Genomic DNA, 18,662 nt, shown 5'->3' with positions numbered 1-18,662 from the left:
AACAAATAACGCCATGCACAATGTGCAGTGCGGTAATTGGAAATATGCTTGCATCATTTTTGCTGTGTCGAAAAAGCTGGATATATTCGGTTGTCGCCTGGGCTATGTGCAGTGGAATCATAAGTGGCTATGTTAAGCTTTGTTTTTTTCTCCTCCCCCTCCTCCTCCACTTCATGCTTTTCCTGCAGGGTGGTTTCGTGTACGCGGGTCACGACTACCACACACGGTGCTTTCAGTGTGGGCTGGAAATTGGGGACTGGAAGATCGCCGACGAGGTCGTGAAGCGACATCGGCAAGCTCGGCCGGATTGCGCTTTTGTGCGCTCCCTGCCTGCGCCAGCCTCTGCTGCGCAGAGCCCAGTCTCCGCTACGACAACACCCCCTTCATTCGACAACACCAGGCATTCGACCCCTATGCAAGTCGACTGTCGGACGCAACCTCGTGTCGGCATTGCACCGGGTGTCCACACACCTGCATCATCTCAAGTTTTAAAGGAAAACGACCTTTTGCTTCACCGACTCCAGGCGTCAGAGGAGGAGCGCTTCAACACGTTTTCGGATTGGCCGTTGGACTACCTGTCACCGCGGTTACTGGCCCAGGCAGGCTTCTACTACCTTCACGAGCAGGACAAGGTGGGGACCCTGAGTATGGTGCGGTTGCTATCAGGCTTGCTGCTGCTAATGACTAAGACAGTCCATTAGGAAGAAGGGAATTCAGGAGACTGGCACTGCTACTGATGTGTTTATTTTTTTGGTTTGAAGTGCTTTGATTGAGAAATACATCAGTTGATAGCAGCACTTAGTCCCTCTCATTCCCTTCTTGTTTGCCTCTATCCAAATAATTCATTAAAATGGTTTCATAAGTGTTTTTTAATTTTTTTATATGTATTTTTGTCCTGAGATATAATTTACCTTTCTCCTTTTGCCTGTTTGTTTGAAACTTGTGGCCCCTCTTCTAAGGGCACTGAGGAAGACTCACATCATTTTTTTTTTCTTAGTAAAAGTGATGTTTGGCTCCAGGTGGCTACGTTGATGGTGTTCCACAGAGTAAAGGCACATATATTGATGAGAAAATTGGATTGAAAAGTAGAGCAAGTTTTCCTCCTACTTCGCCTCAATTCACACCCGTCGTGTTGTCAAGACCGAAAAGGACTCCACGATCACCACTTGAAGTAAATGTTAGTGTGGCCGAGCCTCATGATCCGAGCAAAAATTTAAAAAAATATTCTTGGCATCACTGCAGCTTGCTTGTGAAAACTAGCTGGCGGCAGCCATCCAGTTTTTTTTTTTTAATTTTTGTTTTTACTTTTTCTAGCTTGTAAAATGCTCTTAGTCGTTAGAATGCAGACATCACTTCATCCTCGGCATGCCTTTAATACTCGCCAAATTCGGCCTCCTTGCAGCAATGTTTTGGTGTCTGAGTGCACCCTTTCTCCCCTTAGGTGCGGTGTGCCTTCTGCCGCGGCACGGTGCACAACTGGGAGCGTGGGGACGATCCGCTGAGGGAGCACGCGCGGCACTACCCGTGCTGCCCTTTCCTGCTGGACCCCAGCCTGGCCGGCCAGGACGAGTGCGGCCACGAGTCTCGGCACCGGTCTCGCTCAGTGCCCGAGGGCCGCCACCTGCTCATCGGAGCAAACGGGTATGTGCGCGCACCCTCTGACTTTCGCGGTTCTCTTGGGAGAGTGAATGGCTTCTGGCTAAGAATAAGGTATTAGGTTTTTTTTTTTCTTCACAGAGGGAATGGACAAAAGTGGCAAAATAAGTGACAGTGTCTGCAGGAAATTCTTACTAGAAAGTGTCACAAACATTTTGTTACAAAAACATGTTTTTATCAGCCTAAAATAAGAACGGGACCTCTTTGGACTCAAGTACTGTGGTGGTTCAGTAGTGAGAGAGCTAGCCACTGATTGTGACAGCACAGGATTGATGGAAGTGAACTGCAAAGGGTGCCATGTGCTTTGCAATGTCAGTGATCGTTAATGAACCACAGATGGTCAAAACTAACCAGGAGACCTTAACTACAGAACCACTTTTCTCTACTCCTTCTTTCACTCCCTGCTTCATCCTTTCCCTTGTCACGCTGTTGAAGGGTTCAGCAAGAGTGAGACAGTTACTGCGCCATTTCTTCCATTTCAACTTCATACTGATGCAAAGAATAAAGTTTCAAAGACCAGGAAACGGAGCTGTCCTGCATTTGCCTGTTTCTTGCACAGAGTTTCATTGTTAGGAGGAGGGGGAAATGGCCAAGTGGTGTCTGCCATAGACCAGCAGAGATTAGGAGTACGGCTGCAGTCTTTTAGCGATGAAATGTGGTACAGCCGTTGTCAAAAGTAAAGGGTTTAACTGCTTCGCTTCTAAGCTTCGTGTCGGGGCTCTCCAGCACCCCTGAATGTCCAAAGCTTCTAAGCAGAGAAGACAAGCGTTCCTTTTACATACAAAAGAATCGAAACACTGGCGAGACGAAAAAAGATCCACACTGCATTGTCTAGAAGTTGACAAAGGCTTCTTTTCGTTTTATTTGATCATTCATCCGTAAAATGAAAACTTTGTGCATATGGTACAACCTTTTTGTTGTGATTTTCAAGACTTAGCTTGCATTTGCTGGGTTTGCGTTGTTAACGATGTCATGGCTTTTGACTGCTAAGCTCTGCATCCTGAACTGTGCAGAAATTTAGTTTTCGTGGCAGTCAGATTAGAGGCCAGGAGCTCAATTGAAGTGCTTGTTCTCTCTGGTTCTACTGCAGTGGTATGTTTGGTTGTTACTAGTTTGCCTCAAAAAGTCTTACAACAACTTGGCAGTGTTGATTATTATAGTAATGGCATTGACTGATGCACCTAACTGCTTGTTTTATCTGATGTTGTGTCATCCTGCAGGTGCTTCGCTTGAAAATTCTGGACTGGCTAGCTTAGTGCATTTGTTTGACCATTAGTGTGAACATAAAAGGGTTCTGTGTCAGCTTAGTCTTGCAGCTGTGACAGCAGTGACCTTGACGTAGCTGTGACAGAGACCTCCATGTGGAAGGGAAGCATTTGCCAGCTGCCTTCCTTCTTGCCACTCTGGAGCACTTTCTCAAGAGTGCTCCGGAGCACTCTCTCAAGAGTGCTCCGGAGTGCTTTCCCCTGTGCTCAGCACTTGCTCATGCTCGTTGAACTAAAGGCTTCTCCATTGCACTCCTGCAGATGGGTCACTGCCGTTCTGGTTGGGTGCACAAAGGTGGTGATGGGTGTTGATGGGGTAAGTGGAGGAAAGGAAAATTAAAAAATTGTGTGTATGTGTGTTTGGTTGTCTGCAGCTAATGTTGTCCCCCGTAAACTTTTGGGATGAGGTTTACATCCCTCTTGCTACGCACACTGTTGTTTGGATAAACTGCAGAAAGCGCACTGAAACCGAATAATTGCCCTATGGACTGCCTTTGCCTCATGCATGTTGCATTTTTATGCAGCGGGCATGGCTTAGAAAGGGCCAGAGGCAGAACCCTTAAAAAGGTCGTACCCTGCCCTGCAAGGGACGATGAGTATGCTGGGATGAGCAAAAGGTTTGGAAAATAAGTCCCTCCCTGCTCTGGGTGTAACACGATTGACAGTCGGCATTGACTTTCGGCGTAAGTGCTGGCAGTCATTAGCTTAAGCAGGACTGTGCATTACCTGTTTTATGTACACACCTCTCGCTACGTCATATATGTTGGGCAAGGGGGGGGGGGGGGGGTAACTCCCACCTGAGGGGTTACTGCTGCATTTTCATTTGTACAGGCACTTTATTGTACCTTATGCCAGTGGTTCTTAATCTTTTTTTTGAAATTTGTAGAGCCGCAGTGACTTTCGAAACATGTTGAGGAACTCTGTGTCATGGCTTCCCTTCGTGCCTAACATGGATGCAAAAAGGAGCTCGCTGATGCACGGCCTCTTTGAAACGGCCATAATTCAATTGGTAATGGCTGGCTGTGTAGTGAAACAGTTTGCTATGGGGAATTAGTGTGGCAAGTCTCAAAATAACATGTGTAAAGAAAAGGTGGGAGGTTGGGGGCTTGCATGGATTTAGGTGCTCAGGGAAACCGAAAACCACTGCATGGAACCCGAGGATTCTGCGGAACCTTATTTGAGAACCCCTGGCATAGATCGTTACTAAGGCAGGATGCTCACAGGCATAAAACAAGTGTTCATTTGCATTGATGGACTGCTGTGGATGTTGTGTAGTTCCCAGGGGGTGCAGCTGAAAGGGGACACCCCTCCGAGTGAACTTTCTGGCCTGGGTGTGTCTGTACACGTCGGCCCGAAGCACCCATCGCAAGCGTCCCCCGACGCCCGGTTACGTACGTTTGAAAAGTGGCCTTCCACGTGTGCGAAGAGACCACTGGAGCTGGTGCAAGCTGGGTTTTTTTACATTGGTGAGCATCATTGACGCTTCTTTATTATCACTTGTTAGTCGCCATGAAGTTAATTTATATTCATTTTTGAAAGAGGGAGAGGGGCACAAACTGGCACAAACAAAATGGGCACTCGGGACAAATTCAAATTTTTTTCTACAGTGCAATCCACTTACAAAGATGTTGAAAAACCGGAAAATTTGATTGTTATAATCCGTTATCGTTATATCTGGACCAGCCAAAAAAAAGCAAAAAGAACACACGTGTATTTCCCCATGCATGTATCCACCGGTTCTCCTGTCAAGGGCGCACAGCATTTGGCGCTCTGCCAAGTCCCCCTCCGGAGCTCTTGTCAAATGATAAACGGACCCCGATGTTATCGAGGCTAAGAACTGTGCTGCGGTCAACGCGAAACGGGCAAACGCACAACAGAAGTGAACACTTAAAGTAATATGTAAATTTTCAACCATCTTTGGCTGAAACTAGGTTTGTGTGAGACAGTGGCCAAGCAAGCTCTTCTCTCCAGTGATTGCGACGATAGCGCTTGGTTCCCAGTGCCGTAGTCAGCGCTTCCTCACAGATTTGGCCACGCTGGTCTGTTTCCTCCGGAGTTCTTATGTCATTCACTTCAAAGTACTTTATTTTTTATCACTTTCAGACAAATTTTGCTGGTAAACACCTTCCGGGTGGCCAGAATCCTATCCTTGTATCATTATATACGGTTTATTTTTACATAGGGGCAATGGGAGAATTGATAAATCTAAACGATTTGATAGTTGTAAGCGACATATATTTGTTATATCTGGTATCGTTATAAGTGCATTACACTGTATGTCGATAGATTACCTCGTTCTAATAGCAGTGAGGGTACTTGTTAGAATACAAAATATTTTTAAAAAAAACTAAATGCTAGTTTCACTGTCACTGCTTGTTTCTAAAAGTAATGCAATGATGCTGAGACCACTTCTACTACGTGTGGATCTCTTCCTTCCCACCGGCCGATTCAAACTCATGATGTCCTTACTGAAAAGATTGGGTTTGGATGGGTTTCCATTGTTATGAAGTGAACAGCGGTCTAGCACAGCTGTTTGGATCCATGCACAAAAGTCTGTGTTGACTGGCACACTTTAAGGGGGGATGTGGGGATCGGAACAAACTTTTTCATTTTTTAACTTAGAGTGATGAAATTTGGCAGACAGGTTTGAAATAGCATCAAACAGACAGCTACAAAGTTTCACAATAATATCTTCAGTAGTTTTTATTTTATCATTATTTATATATTGCTCACATGTTGCTTGCTCGTGGAAAGCCTAGCGTGACAGCAAAATGGGTTATGGGTCTGTAAATGTTTTTAATAGTTACTAAGAAGTATAGTCTAAGTCAAGATTCTCTTGATTTCTTTTTAAATTTCTCTGCTCTTCTTCTAAACAACATAGTATGCACCTTCCCTTTATGTTTAGAATGTATCATGCTCCAATTATTGTGTAATAAAAAATGGTGAGCCTAAATGGTAAATCTAAGACTGTCTTGAAATAAGGCACACTTCAGCAATTGCAACAAAACAAACAGGATTAAAATCCGTGCTCCCATTGCCGTGCTATGCTTTCCACGAGTGAGCTGATAAGCCCAAAACAAACTTTTGAGAAAACAAGCCTCAAAGTTCCATACTGGCACACACTGTCTAGAATGCTCCTGCATTGTAAAATTTGGTGTCCTTGGCAGCAGGTGACTTCTTAGCCCTCTTAGCAACTTGAACAAGCATAAACTCCTCTTCTGGAGGTGCGGGAATGGCATTTTCCAGTGAGCCAGTCAGCCCGAGCTTGCGCTCCATTGCTGAAACCGCGCGAAGCGATTTGCGAACTCTCGACGCTTGCAGTTCTGCAGTTTCCGCGAACACAAATCGTGTTTTCAGGTGAGCTTGAATAGTGTGACGTTCACTGGGTGAACAGTCAACACTGCGATGAGCGGCAAGGACGGCCGCCGGTGCATCCGCGGCAGTGAGCGTGCGCCCGCGTTGCAGCTCCGTCGAAGCGCCGGAACTCGTCAATGGCATGGGACTGCCTTCACTGGCGGTTGTTGGCTGCGGAGACATCTCGGTGTTGAACGACTCACCGTGGACGCGCGTCTCTGATGCTCTGCAGGCTGCAAGCCCACTCCGTGATCTGTGCTGGACGAACTTGCGACGGGACGCTCGCGTACGGCGAGACTCACTGGCATGTCGATCGTCACCGGTGCGCCCGCGCTTCAACGGCGAAAGATCATGGTTCGTCTCACTATCGCTGGCTGGTGCTCGACTCGGCGCAAGATCCCACAGCACGTTGGGCGAGAGATCGCACACCACGTTGGGCGCGTACTCCGCAGATTCTGAACGGACGCTCGGCTCGGCCGAGCCACCTGCTGACATCGCCGCTTCTTCCATGCTGTGACGGGCTTGCGTTTCCGCTTCACGTAGGCATGCTTCGTCCGGTACTTCTTTTCGAACGTGCGCGGATCCATTGCACGTGGTCGAAGTCCTCGAAACACAAGAGAAGGAAAGGCCAGAAAGGCTTCCCAGCAACGGACGAAAGCAGACGCTCCTTGCCTCAGCCGCCATTATGCCGCGGTGTCGGCCAATGAGGAGACGCCTTACAACGCGCCGCGGCGCAGAGCCAATCGGGGCGCGGCAGCCATTGGCTGCTCCGTGCTCCCACCCTCCGGTTTTTATTTTTTTGTGCGCTTGCTGGCTGGCAGGGGAGGAAGGGAAGGGCTGGGACAAAGAGTCAAAGAGTCGGGCTTTCCAATGATACCAAAATGGCGGCGCTCCGTGGCGGGAAATTCGAGCGGTCGCGCCTTGAACTTTCCGGCTTTTTCGCGATTTCGGGCGGATGTGTGGACACCGGCACCGACAAATATATTTATTTTTAGTGCTTAGAGTTTGTTTTTCGGTGAAATATTTCAGTACAAGATAGAAATGATGCTGTAGTTTCTGAAAAGTGTACTTTTCAAAAATCGATTTTTTTCGCGAAAATCGCGATCTGATCCCCGCTTCCCCCCTTAAAGGTGCACTAAAGAGGATTCTGAGCTTTGTCTTTTTACTGCGGGAACTTGATCTACATGCTCCAAGCATTCTTAGAAACTTAGAATTATTGTCCTGTGCTTCCAATTTTCCTATTAAATCAGAATAAATGTCCTGAAAATTTGGTGTCTGTTTTCAAGAAACGTCACATGTTTGTTGCTAGGCTAGTGCTGCTGCTGCCTATGTTTGGCCGGAGGGAACAAAGACTGATAATCTCTGCTGTCCCTGAATGTGTTCAGGTGTGCAGGACTACACCAAGTGCTTCCACTGCGATGGTGGCCTTTGCAACTGGGACTCCGGGGACGACCCGTGGGAAGAGCATGCCCGGTGGTTCCCCCGCTGCCAATTTGTCTTGCTCGCCAAGGGGGAGGCGTACATCAATGACTGCCTGCGGAGACACCAGTCGCATCTCAACTCGGTGAGGCAGTGGTGCTCCTATTGTTCTGTGCTGTAAGCTGGAGGTGGCTGTCTGTCTTATTGTTTTTTTCATGAACTCCGGCAATGCTCCTGTTAAGGGTAGTCAGAGCGTGAAAAGAACAGCGTGAACACAAGAACTGGATACAAGCATACAGTTTTATTCTGCACACACCAGCATTTTGTGTGTCCAGTTCATGTGTTCGTACTGTCCTTTTTGGCACTGCGACTGCCCCTATCATGAAAAACTAACTTGCCCGAACTTCTTCTATTGTAAGCTTCTCTTCTTAGTAGTTCCCACGCATGTAGTGCATACGTGGCAGTGGCATGTTGCAGACACCTCAACGGTAAAGCAGCAAATGGCGCTCAGAGGAGGCCTTCCAACCAATGATGGCAACCTATTGCCATGACATCGTGGTCAATTGCCTTGCAGCTGCCAATGTGGCATCGCAGATGGATGGTGGGCGCAGGGCGATTAACAGCGACGTTTTCTTTCTTTGTTGGACGGCTTCCTTTGGGGGGTCTGCTGCTTCACTCTTGAGTTTGATCCAGCTGTTATAATGTCTGTGCATGGAGAAAGTTTTGTATAAGTGGAGCACTGTTTAGGTACTGCTTTTTCTGCATGAGGGCAGTCTCATGATGTCAGAACGTTGCAGGTGGTTTCACTTTGGTTGGTCATTGGCGGTTTTAGTTGGACAGCTTATTTCGTTTAGTTCCAGCACCTTGGCTGTCTTTCGGTTGAGCTAGGCATGATATTGGCACATGGTGTCAACACTGTCTGGGAGAATAGAACGAGCAGACTGAAGTGTCAATGAAACGAAATCTTGATTGGGCTGCCTTGCATGTTCAAAGAACTGAACAAACTCAGCGGTGGTGATGCCAACAGATGTGCTCGGCAGTCATCAAGGAACAGAATCGCTGCTGCTTTCGGCTGCACTCAGTTTAAAGCTGGCCGAAAACATTCGAGATAAAGCGCCAAAAGCAACTGCACCAATCTTGAACAATGTAGAAGCAGTTGCGTGCTGCTGCAGTCACGCGAGATAAACCTGGTCGCATCTTGCATCGCAAACAAAGCGATAAAGTAGTACTTGCTATAGTGCTTGTTGGTTCATGTTATCAATTTGAACGGCGCAAACTACATGGACACAGGAAGTGCAGGGTGGATGGAAAGAGTGCTGTATCCACCCTGAACTTCCTGTGTCCGTGTCCTTTGCGGCATTCCTATTTATTATAAAGTGATAAAGCCGTGTGGCAGCGATTTTCGGCATGACCAAACAGTAAAAAGTGTTGCGACAATATGCTGTTGCCAAGGAGGGACAGGTCTGTTTTTACCATGTCAAAAGTCTATCTCCTCATTTCGCATGACACTTGTTCCGCCTTTGCAACTCATTGCTTTTCATCTGTTGCAGGTTGCTGCCTCAACGAGCTCTCAGCAAGGGCAGACAGGAGCGGCGGATGAGGGCATGGCGACAGAGCTGGCGGCATTGATGCGGTCGGACGACGTGCAGTTCTACCTGTCGCAAGGGGTTCCTGCAGAGACACTGCGTGCTGCACTGCTGCGGCATATGCGTGGCCAGGGCCGAGGTTTCGCCAGCCGCGACGAGCTGCTGCAGGTCCTTGGCGAGCTGCTTGCCCTGCCCAAGTAAATGTCTCCTCAGGGTGGCCGTTTGCACGCAGTAGCATTATCAGCGTCGAACAGTTGCTTCAGTAGAACTTTGCTCGAGGCTAATCGGTTCCGCATACTTTTGAAGTTAAATAGCGCTAACGTAGTACAACCACAGGAGAATGAAAAAAAAAAATTTGTTGATGATTACGCGCCTGTGTATCGCGACATTTTGTAGCAGCAGTTTGCTGCGATGAATATCTCGATCATTTATTTGTCTTCTTTTCTTTCCTTGTTGTTAACTAAGGTTTCCTACAGAAACAATAGCTTTCAGCTAAAAAAAAAAATTGTGGGGCGCTACTCCACGGTGCTTCTTCCCGAGTGTCCTTGCCCGGCATTCTATTTCGTATTGGCAAGCGCCAAAGCCTTCTCTGCAGCTTGTTTTTTCACCGTGTTCTAGTCAACAGTGGAGAGTGCAAGAAAAACCAGGGCACTTTCTCACCCGCCCCTGGGAGGCAAATATGCTCGCACCCGTTATCCCGACCTGAGCGGGTATTTCGGCGAGTGCCTTACTTTATCTTCAATAAAGCCACTCGAAAAGCAGAGAGGGCTGTTTCAGTTCCCAGAGAAAGACTCTGATTAGATAGCCACAAGGTGCTGCTGTTGCTGGACTGCTTCTTTGCTTCGCTGATTGCCAGACAACTTATTCGAATACCGTATATTGCTGCGAATAACTAGACTTCTTTCTTTTATTTTATTTTTTTTGGTTCTGAAAACAGCTGCCTGAAATTTGGGGGTTGTCGACCTATTTGCGGCATTGAAGGTAGTTTCTGCCGAGCCACAAGTAGTATGTGCCTTGTGCTGGTGCTTGTTCCAGGCAGGATGCATGGAGGTCAATGTGTTAAAAGAAAAAAATGGAATCTTCAATTTGTGCGCTAATTGGTTCTGCTGTGAAGTTTCGAATTGCACCGTTTACGCAGTTCGCTTATGCTGGCATTACATGACGAGCGGTAGACAGCATGATGGCAAACTTCCGGAAACCTCCAGAGTATACGTTGCACCGGAATCTGAAACTACAAGACCGTCGGAAATTCGGTTTGCTGCTAGTCAGCCGGCCACACTCAAGTATGAGAGGAAGGAAGGCAGGAAGGAGCACCATTTCATCGCCTTTGGTCTCCATTTGCGATTGTGTAGTTGTCTCTCTCTTTTTTTTTTTTTTTTTTTTTTTTGAGGTGACCACGCTGGGATGTCATCCCTCGGAGGGTGGGGGGTGTACATGCCGACTTAAATTACAGATATATATGTAATGTAAATATATATGTAAACATATATGTAAACCTGTGTGTGTATAAATTTCAAGAGCACCGTTTTGACGTGATAGCGTTACGGAGCTTGTGTAGCAGAAAATCTGGCATCGACGTCAAGTTTTCCACAAACTTCGTGAAGCAGCGACCCATCGGAGGTGCCCCATGCCGGCATGCTTCTTCGTTTATTCTTATGGTATGCCATGGTTAGGGGTTAGGTTACCAGCATCTCTGAATGCATTAAATAATCGCAAAGTTCATGCAACGTCTAATAAAAGTATTGCATTTCCAAACAAAATTTTTATTCCTGGGCCACCTTTTTTTTTTTTTGCTTTGCATGATTAATTGTAATATTTTTTGCAGTCCTAATGACATTTAATTCTTTGCACAGTTTTGGTGGTGCTTCCTGTGCTGGCCGAACTTTATCTGTTCTTTTCAAAGCCGATCTGACAGTTTGATCAGCACAGCAGACCGGATCTTTCCTTGTGGGTTATTGGGCCTGAACATTTTTTGGCCACAAGTGGTTTTTCTTTTCTTCCTTTTTTTTTCCGTTTTCAGTATTGATCAGATGGTTTTTGTTTGGAATTGGGTGTCTAACAGAGAGCTCTGTTTTTTGTGCAGGGCGTCTGCTGACCAGACACCGCAGGAACGGGCCACCAATGGGGCTTCCTCCAAGAATATCTTTTCTGGTAAGTCCATGAGGCATTGCTGGGGTCCAAAGCAGTGGACGCTGAGGCTTCAAGGGTGTTCTTTGTCATGTGGCATGCAAATAGTGCCTTGGAGTTTTTGTTTTTAATTATAACAATAACCTTTATTCAGCAAAGTAAAATCTCAAGGATTCTGACAGGTCAGCTTAAGCCAGCGTGAGGCTTATCAGGCTATGCCAGGTAGTCTGAGAGAGCAACGTGTGCAGGTGAAATAGAGAAAACCAAGTGCACAAGAGAGGTGACCAAAATCTCTACTGAAAGACGCATTTTTCCTTGAGTATCATGTCAAGGCAAAAGTGAAGTGGGAAGTGCTAAATATTGAGTTAAAAATTGTTGGTAATTAGTGATTTAGAACAAAGCTATCATAATGGGTGCAGCATTCACCTATATGGAAAAAAAAAGAGAAGTAATGAGGCGGGGGGCTGGCAGCATTGCGGGTCTCTATTCATAATTAAAAAATTCAGAATGGAACCTATTAGTTAAGGTATCTGAAGGTTTGTCTCTGCTATGCTAAAGGTCTGTTAGGCTTCTTTACCCTCTATTTCTTTTACTGCCTGTGACAGTAAAGCATTGGCTGCTTTTGCTAGCAGCCAGTGTTAATTGTTTCGCAGTGCCAAAAGTTTCTTTGAATATCGCACATAGTCCTGTATACTGTTAACATAGTGCTGTTCCCCCCTTTCATTAACTGTTGCATCCAGCTACGATGAAAGCCCTCTCTCCCGTTTTCGTTTGGCAAGTTAGTTCAGCAGCTTGTTTAAAAAAGCCGAGAATTGTTCACTGAAACCTCGTGTTGCTCTGCCCATGGTATGGTCAGATGACTAATGGGGACCGTTGTCTGCACAGGCGCTGGAAAGCAGTCGTCACCGGTGGCCGTGACGCCAGCAGGGTCCGAGCCCTCGGACCCGGAGGAAACGCGGCTCAAGGATCAGCGGCTGTGTAAGGTGTGCCTCGATGCTGAGGTAGGCGTCGTGTTCCTGCCGTGCGGCCACCTCGTTGCGTGCCCGTCGTGCGCCTCGGCTCTCGTAGACTGCCCCATCTGCCGCGCAGCCATCCGTGGCACCGTGCGGACATTCTTTGCATGAAACGCCATGGTGCGAAGGAAGAATGCATTGGGTGAAAAAGAAAGATGGCAGAGTTTCGGTGATGTGTTCATCCAGAGTGCTCCGACGGTGGCCGGGTGGGTCGAACCGAGGGAAGTAGCCGAGCGCTGCTGTGCTTGTGAGAAGCGGCTGCAGCATTCATGCCTGTCAGCTGTGGAGCAAGCAGTAAGGCACCGATGCAGTGAAAAAGCAAGCATTGGTAGACCCTGCAAAGAGCACTTGTCATGCCCATACAAGCATTGGTTGCGAAATCAGAGGGGGCTTCCGCTTCTACGAAGGGATTGGGAAGAACGCCTTGGTGTGCTGAACGTTCCCTCTAGCATGGCCCCTCTGGCTTTTATTCTCGTTAGTCCTACTTGCAGCTGACCTGTAGGCTGTTGTGGCGGCGTTTCAGTGTTTTTAAACCGTGGTGTTTTGTGATGCTCTTGTTTCAAGTTTCCCCTGGTCCTTTTTCAACCCAAATTCTGGTCTCACCCCACGCTGCCCCCACCTCCTCTGCCCAAGCAGTCCGGTCCCGCGGCAGGTCTTGAAACACCTGCCACCCTGTATTTAGTGGAAGGACTCGTGGCTAGGTGAGTCCGCAGGGCATGCACGTGTTGTGGAAGGTAGCACTCATAGGCAAACAGAGAGGATGCAAGAGAACAAGGAAGACTGCAAGTCGTGCGTCCGGTTCCCTTGGGGTTGCCTCTGAATGCAGCCTTTCACAGTGCTGCCTGCTTCCGTGGGAGGTAGCTGTAGAGCTGCTGTTACCTCTACAGTTCTGACTGGTAGTGCTTGCAGATTGGCACATTTCAAAGAAAATAAGAGCACATCTAAGCGCACGGACTTACAAGCAAGGAAAAAAGAAAAAAAGACTTCTGGCCTCCTTAGTTTTTCTGTAGTGCAGAGATTAGTGCAACCAGAAATGGAAGCTGCACGATCTAAAGTTGCAACCTGTAGACTTTGTTTTGCAGTGCGTGGCAGTAGACTCGTGAAACAGTATGGTCCACAGGCAGAAACGTTGGGAGCCCACCTGAAATGCGGCTGCACTAAGCTGCAAAACAGTTGTTACTAAGCTGTGTGGTCTTTTATTTTTTGGGAGTGCCCGTTCAGAGTCCCTAGTCGCCAGTCTCTAGTCGTACGTAGTTAAATGGTAACTTCCTGGAGCAAAATATGCACGCTCACGCGGCTTTTGTAGGGATAGCTACATTACGCTAGCACTTCGAGCCTTCAGCGTGGCACCCCTTGAGTTTCGTGGCCGCCCTTGAGCTCTGTGGCGGCGCCGTGGCTGGTCACGTGGTCGGTCACGCGGTGCGGAGCAGCTGCCTGTGGTGCACCGGCGAAACCGAGTGGGGGAGGGCGGGGCAGTGAATCCACATCCAGGGACGAAGATGAAGGAACGACGCCCAGCGAAACAGAGCGGCGAAAGACCGACTTTGCAATTCGACTGAGCGAGTTCCACTCGGCCAGATGTAGCTCTCGCGTCACTCCAGGTTTAACCAGAGCTAAACCATAGCCAATTTTTTAATCACGCAAGCACATTCACATTTGTGCTACTGATATGGGGCTCCCATTATGTCAGGGAAATAGGCAAGAATGTGCGTTTGCTGTGCAGAGGAGGCGAGGGCAACGTCCTGCCTTTTTCCCTTTTGTGTTGTCATGGTTCAGAACGTTTGTCTTCACTTTCGTCATTGTTCTTGTTTGTGATTGCGAAGACACTGGGTGCATTTCTATGTTTCATTTGCTGAGTGAGCATTAAAGAAACTAACACACACATGCATCTGCATGCGCACGCACACACTACACGGCAGCTAGCACACATACTTGTGTTATGAAGCACTGCTGTGCAGTATAGTCTGTTTCCAGTAATTGCTCTTGGTTATTTCTTACTCGATTGAGTTCATGGGTTGGTTTTAATAATTAGTTGTGCTTTTTTGTGCAAGAGTTGTTGCACGAAACGTAAAATTATCTTCTGTCTTCACAAACACAACCGTAGCGCGCTTGCAGGCAAGCAGCGTTGGTTTAGTCAGTTATGTCATGTCCACAATGCACGAATTTTACTTGCTAGTGGTTACATGCATATTTTGTTGAAATAAAATGTCACTGCAGTTTCTGTCTCTCCTTACAGCAGTAATTGCGGCATTGGACTTTGTACATGCTGTGCAGAAATAATGCTGCTGTACATACAACACTTCTAGCAGTTTACTGCAGGGCTACCACAGATATTCTACAGTAGAATAGTGGCACTGAATGCTTGTTACTAATTGTGCAAGGTATCAGTGTGTTAAGTTTCTCATGTATGAGGTTCTAATTACTATTAATAAATGCAAAAAAAACTAAAGAAGTAGACAGGAACGCTGAAGTTTCTTCTATTTGGTGTTGTGCAGTTAATTACTCTTATTCCATAAGGTAGTAGTGATTGTGGTGTGAATATACAGCATGGTTGCTGCTATGCAGCAAAATAGCATGGTGAAAAGGTGTTCCACAGGTTAATATAATCCAATTTCTAATTTGTGTTCGCCTGCTTTTATTTCTTTATGTAGCAACAGTGCATTTACTGTAAACAGCTTAGAAACAGGAATGCTGAAGTGGCTGGAGACAATTAAAATCTTATATTGTGCATCTTACTGATTTTTTTGTGAATGCAGTACCGTGCTTTCTCGTGTGTAAGTTGCGCTTTTTTATATACGACGAAAAATGCCGCGCCATTGCATGTCTTTCACTGTGCCCATTAACCACACTTGTGAAGAAAATCAATCTGTAAAACTGGAAAGAAACGAAGCTATTTCTAAAATGTTGTTCTGGGGGTCTACTTGCATATTCTCGCAAGTTTAATTTTTGCTGTCAGTTTCGTCAGTGTCACTTTTGCCATGTTGTCTTTATCGCATTCGTAGCAGCTGGCTTCACGTGCACTGTGCATTGCAGTTCATAGTTGCTACGGGATCTTCACCTGGTTTTCATTGTGCTTGCCAGATGAAAAGGTGTATCTTATACACTGGTGGAAATAACGTTTTTTTTTTTTTGCTTCTTCGGAAAAACTGCCATTTGCACGGGGTGCACCTTACACACCAGAAAATGCGGCATGGTTGTCCAAAGCACGTGTTGTATCATTTACTTCAGTTTTGCAAGCTATAATGGTCTCTTTCAATCTCTTCTGGGAACAGATTTGTGTGTGCTTAGGAGGAGGATCAGTGCCCGCTTAAAGTTATGAGGCTTTCTTTGTTGGCGCAAAGCATTGGGCAGCCATCCTGACTGGCAAATACTATGCTGGCACGAGTAAAAAAAATTAAATCAGAAATATGTATTTGTATGTGCCATTAGGTATATAACAGGCTTGTCCTGAATGACAGTATATCTTTTGCATCTACAGTCCTCGCTTGCTTTGTCGACGTGAACAGCTGCTCTTTCACAGACCCATTTGCTGCTTTCTCGTCCAAATATTTAATCATCATGCAGATTTCGTCAATTCCGGTTATACCTGTGGGGGCAAAAGGTGTAGAGTAACAGTGTTCAAATGAAAGCAGTGGTTCCACTGGCAAATATGCCATCTATGGCATATATATGCACTGGTATCATGCATGCCTGTATTTGTGCCAGGGCTTCGCTCCTTTTTGTTTTTAGTTTTATTCTTGTCCTGTACTGCAGACCTTGTTTGGACCAAGGAGGCAGTGCCAAACAGGAGAAAAAGAAAATGAATGTAATACAAGAAGGCCATACATTGGCAAAGATATTCATGCCTCTGTGTTGTTCTTACGTGAACTTCACGCCTTCTTGCCTCATGGAAACAAAAGCTGTGCAGCAACAGATACAGCTGTTGTCTCTGGATTTTTGCAGCCAATTCTCACCTAGGAGTAGAAAAGGCAGCATGAAACCTAGGCTCGTATAATATAACAATTCCACTTAGATTCTGTGACAGTTTTCTTTTACTTTGTAGGATTAACTAAAGCAGCTCCAGCCACCACGGTGGCTCAGTGGTTATGGCGCTCGGCTGTTGACCCAAAAGACGCGGGTTCGATCGAGGCCATGGCGGTCTCATTTCGATCGAGGCGACATTCTTGGTGCCCTTGTACTGTGTGATGACAGGGCTTGTTAAAGAACCCCAGGTGGTCAAAATTATCCTGAGCCTTCCACTACAGCATCCCTCATAGCCTAAGTTGCCTTGGGATCTTAAGCCGATAAACCAAACAAAGTAGCGCCATGCTTTGTGCTCCTTCTGTTATTGACTCGAGCTCAGCCAAGGGAAGGCATTGCATCCATTGAGCGGTTTGCAAGGAGCGAAAAGAAACAAATCATGGTAGGATCAAAACGGAGCTATTTTGCACCATCCTTAGTGGTGCCTGTATAAAGTATGATACCAACCACATTCAGGCACATGAATGGTCGTCTTCACGTTCATCTGTATTGCTGCACTGTTCACTAGACACTAGACTGCAATTGATCAAGTATATTTTATTATTTGTGTTTATCACTGTATGCACATGCCTATTCCTACATGTTATATCGGAACTGAAAGAGTACGGAGCTAGTTATTCGGACACATATACGCTATTTAAGAACAGTGTACAAGCAGCGTAGCGATTTTCCTTTTTATCATGACGCTATGTGTGCACGTCATTGCAGACGTGTTTTAGCCTATTGTGCAAATTATGTAAATGCGCATATCATGTGTGAAATGTACAGCTGCATGTAGCTAAGCGATTTTTCTTATCACACGGTTATTAGCACTTTTCACATCGGACGTGTGTGCGATTTCCACCCATTCGGGGTGATTATGTAAATGCTTATGCTTTGCACAAATAGTGTATAGCTTTATGCAGGGAAACGGTTTTTCTTAGTCATTCATGTCTCTTGCATGTTACAGTCTACACTATATTTTGTAGTATACTGCCCATGTAAATTTGTTTTTATTGCTTCTAATGTGTGGGTGTTAGAAACGGTTCTCATCATCTGTGTGCGTGTTTTATACCCAATCATGATAATTGCATGCTGCTGGATACTGGCTAACTGAATTACTTGCTGAGCTAGGCTTAAAAAGGGTCCTCAAGCAATTTGATTTGAAGCAACCTTTGCCAACCAAGGGCCTTCAGGCTGTAGAGCACAGTGGTGTGTCCACATGGCCTAATAATGCCACTTCAGCCCTTAACCTGCAGTTTCAGGATGGCTTTCTGTGAACGATCCCGCCTACAACAAGGTCAGCATCACTTTACTAATAGCAACCGTGATTGAAGTTTGCTTGAGCACAGTTGACTGCTACAAGCTGTCAAGCAAAACTGATGTTTTTAGTGCACAAGCACTTCTAGCCATACTCCCTGGGTTTCAGTGGTGTGGGTCCATATCTGTGAAGCCTCTAAACATCAAGTGTGACTGGCTCACTGGGTCGTGCTGTCGTGCTCACTCAGTCATGCTGTGAGGTACGTAGCGGTGGTGTCCACCTGCAAAAATCCATGCCTTCACTCAATATTTCATGCTTAGCAATGCTAAACCTCCAGGCACTTTTTGTCACCCCGGTAGTGCAAACTTACTCTAGGCTGTTAGTACACCCATGTTCTGAGTATTTCAGGCAAACCAAGGCATGGGATCCTGTACATGCCTTTTGTTTTTAATCTTCCAAGTTGTTTGACATTTATGTCTTCATATTGTTTGGCTTTGGGCTTTGCTTGCTACAACCTTCATTCTCTTAGCTTTTGCTAATCGAGCTTTTTTTTTGTTGTTGTTGGCCTACAGATCGATAAGGAGCGTCTCCGTTGAGTGCTTAGTTTTTGCTGCACATTTGTCTCATTATCCAGCAAACTGGTAGTACCCGCTGCTAATTCATTTTTGATTTGAAATGACAGCAGCTCAGCATGCCACTATATACGGTAATTCATGAAAGAATCGTTTTCAAGCATATGTTCACATTTATACTTGTATAGCACAGCAAGCAGTATAGTGGTTGGGCAAGTTGAGTTTAGGAGGTTTATAACAAAATTGAAGGGTGCCCACATTTTCTTGTGGCATCAGTGTTTCTATTTTTTATGGTGTCGCTGTTTTAGTTACTAATGCTTCTTTTCTCAAGCAAGCTGGAAATACAGTTGGGAAACACGCTGTAAAAAGCTAAGCACTGTTCCTTGTGAATAAAATGTCAATTGACCTTG

At 46.2% G+C, this 18,662-nt stretch overlaps 1 protein-coding gene across 4 annotated transcripts in view; it reads left to right on the top strand.

Moving 5' to 3' along the window:
• LOC144099414 (baculoviral IAP repeat-containing protein 7-like) overlaps window positions 1-18,662 on the top strand; it is a 38,187-nt gene extending 19,525 nt beyond the window's left edge. For all 4 annotated transcript variants that reach the window (XM_077632701.1, XM_077632702.1, XM_077632700.1 and 1 more), the window contains exons 3-9: window positions 189-632; window positions 1,442-1,641; window positions 4,197-4,387; window positions 7,661-7,839; window positions 9,245-9,477; window positions 11,364-11,431; window positions 12,293-18,662. In XM_077632701.1, the coding sequence (XP_077488827.1) occupies window positions 189-632; window positions 1,442-1,641; window positions 4,197-4,387; window positions 7,661-7,839; window positions 9,245-9,477; window positions 11,364-11,431; window positions 12,293-12,531 (1,554 nt within the window). In that variant the 3' untranslated portion in view covers window positions 12,532-18,662. The remainder of the gene's footprint in view (window positions 1-188; window positions 633-1,441; window positions 1,642-4,196; window positions 4,388-7,660; window positions 7,840-9,244; window positions 9,478-11,363; window positions 11,432-12,292) is intronic.

Source organism: Amblyomma americanum, chromosome 7 (assembly GCF_052857255.1).
Source record: "Amblyomma americanum isolate KBUSLIRL-KWMA chromosome 7, ASM5285725v1, whole genome shotgun sequence".
NCBI classification, from domain to species: Eukaryota; Metazoa; Arthropoda; class Arachnida; order Ixodida; family Ixodidae; genus Amblyomma; species Amblyomma americanum.
The sequence above is the reverse complement of the archived record's forward strand: the minus strand, read 5'-3'. Positions and strand labels throughout refer to the sequence as shown.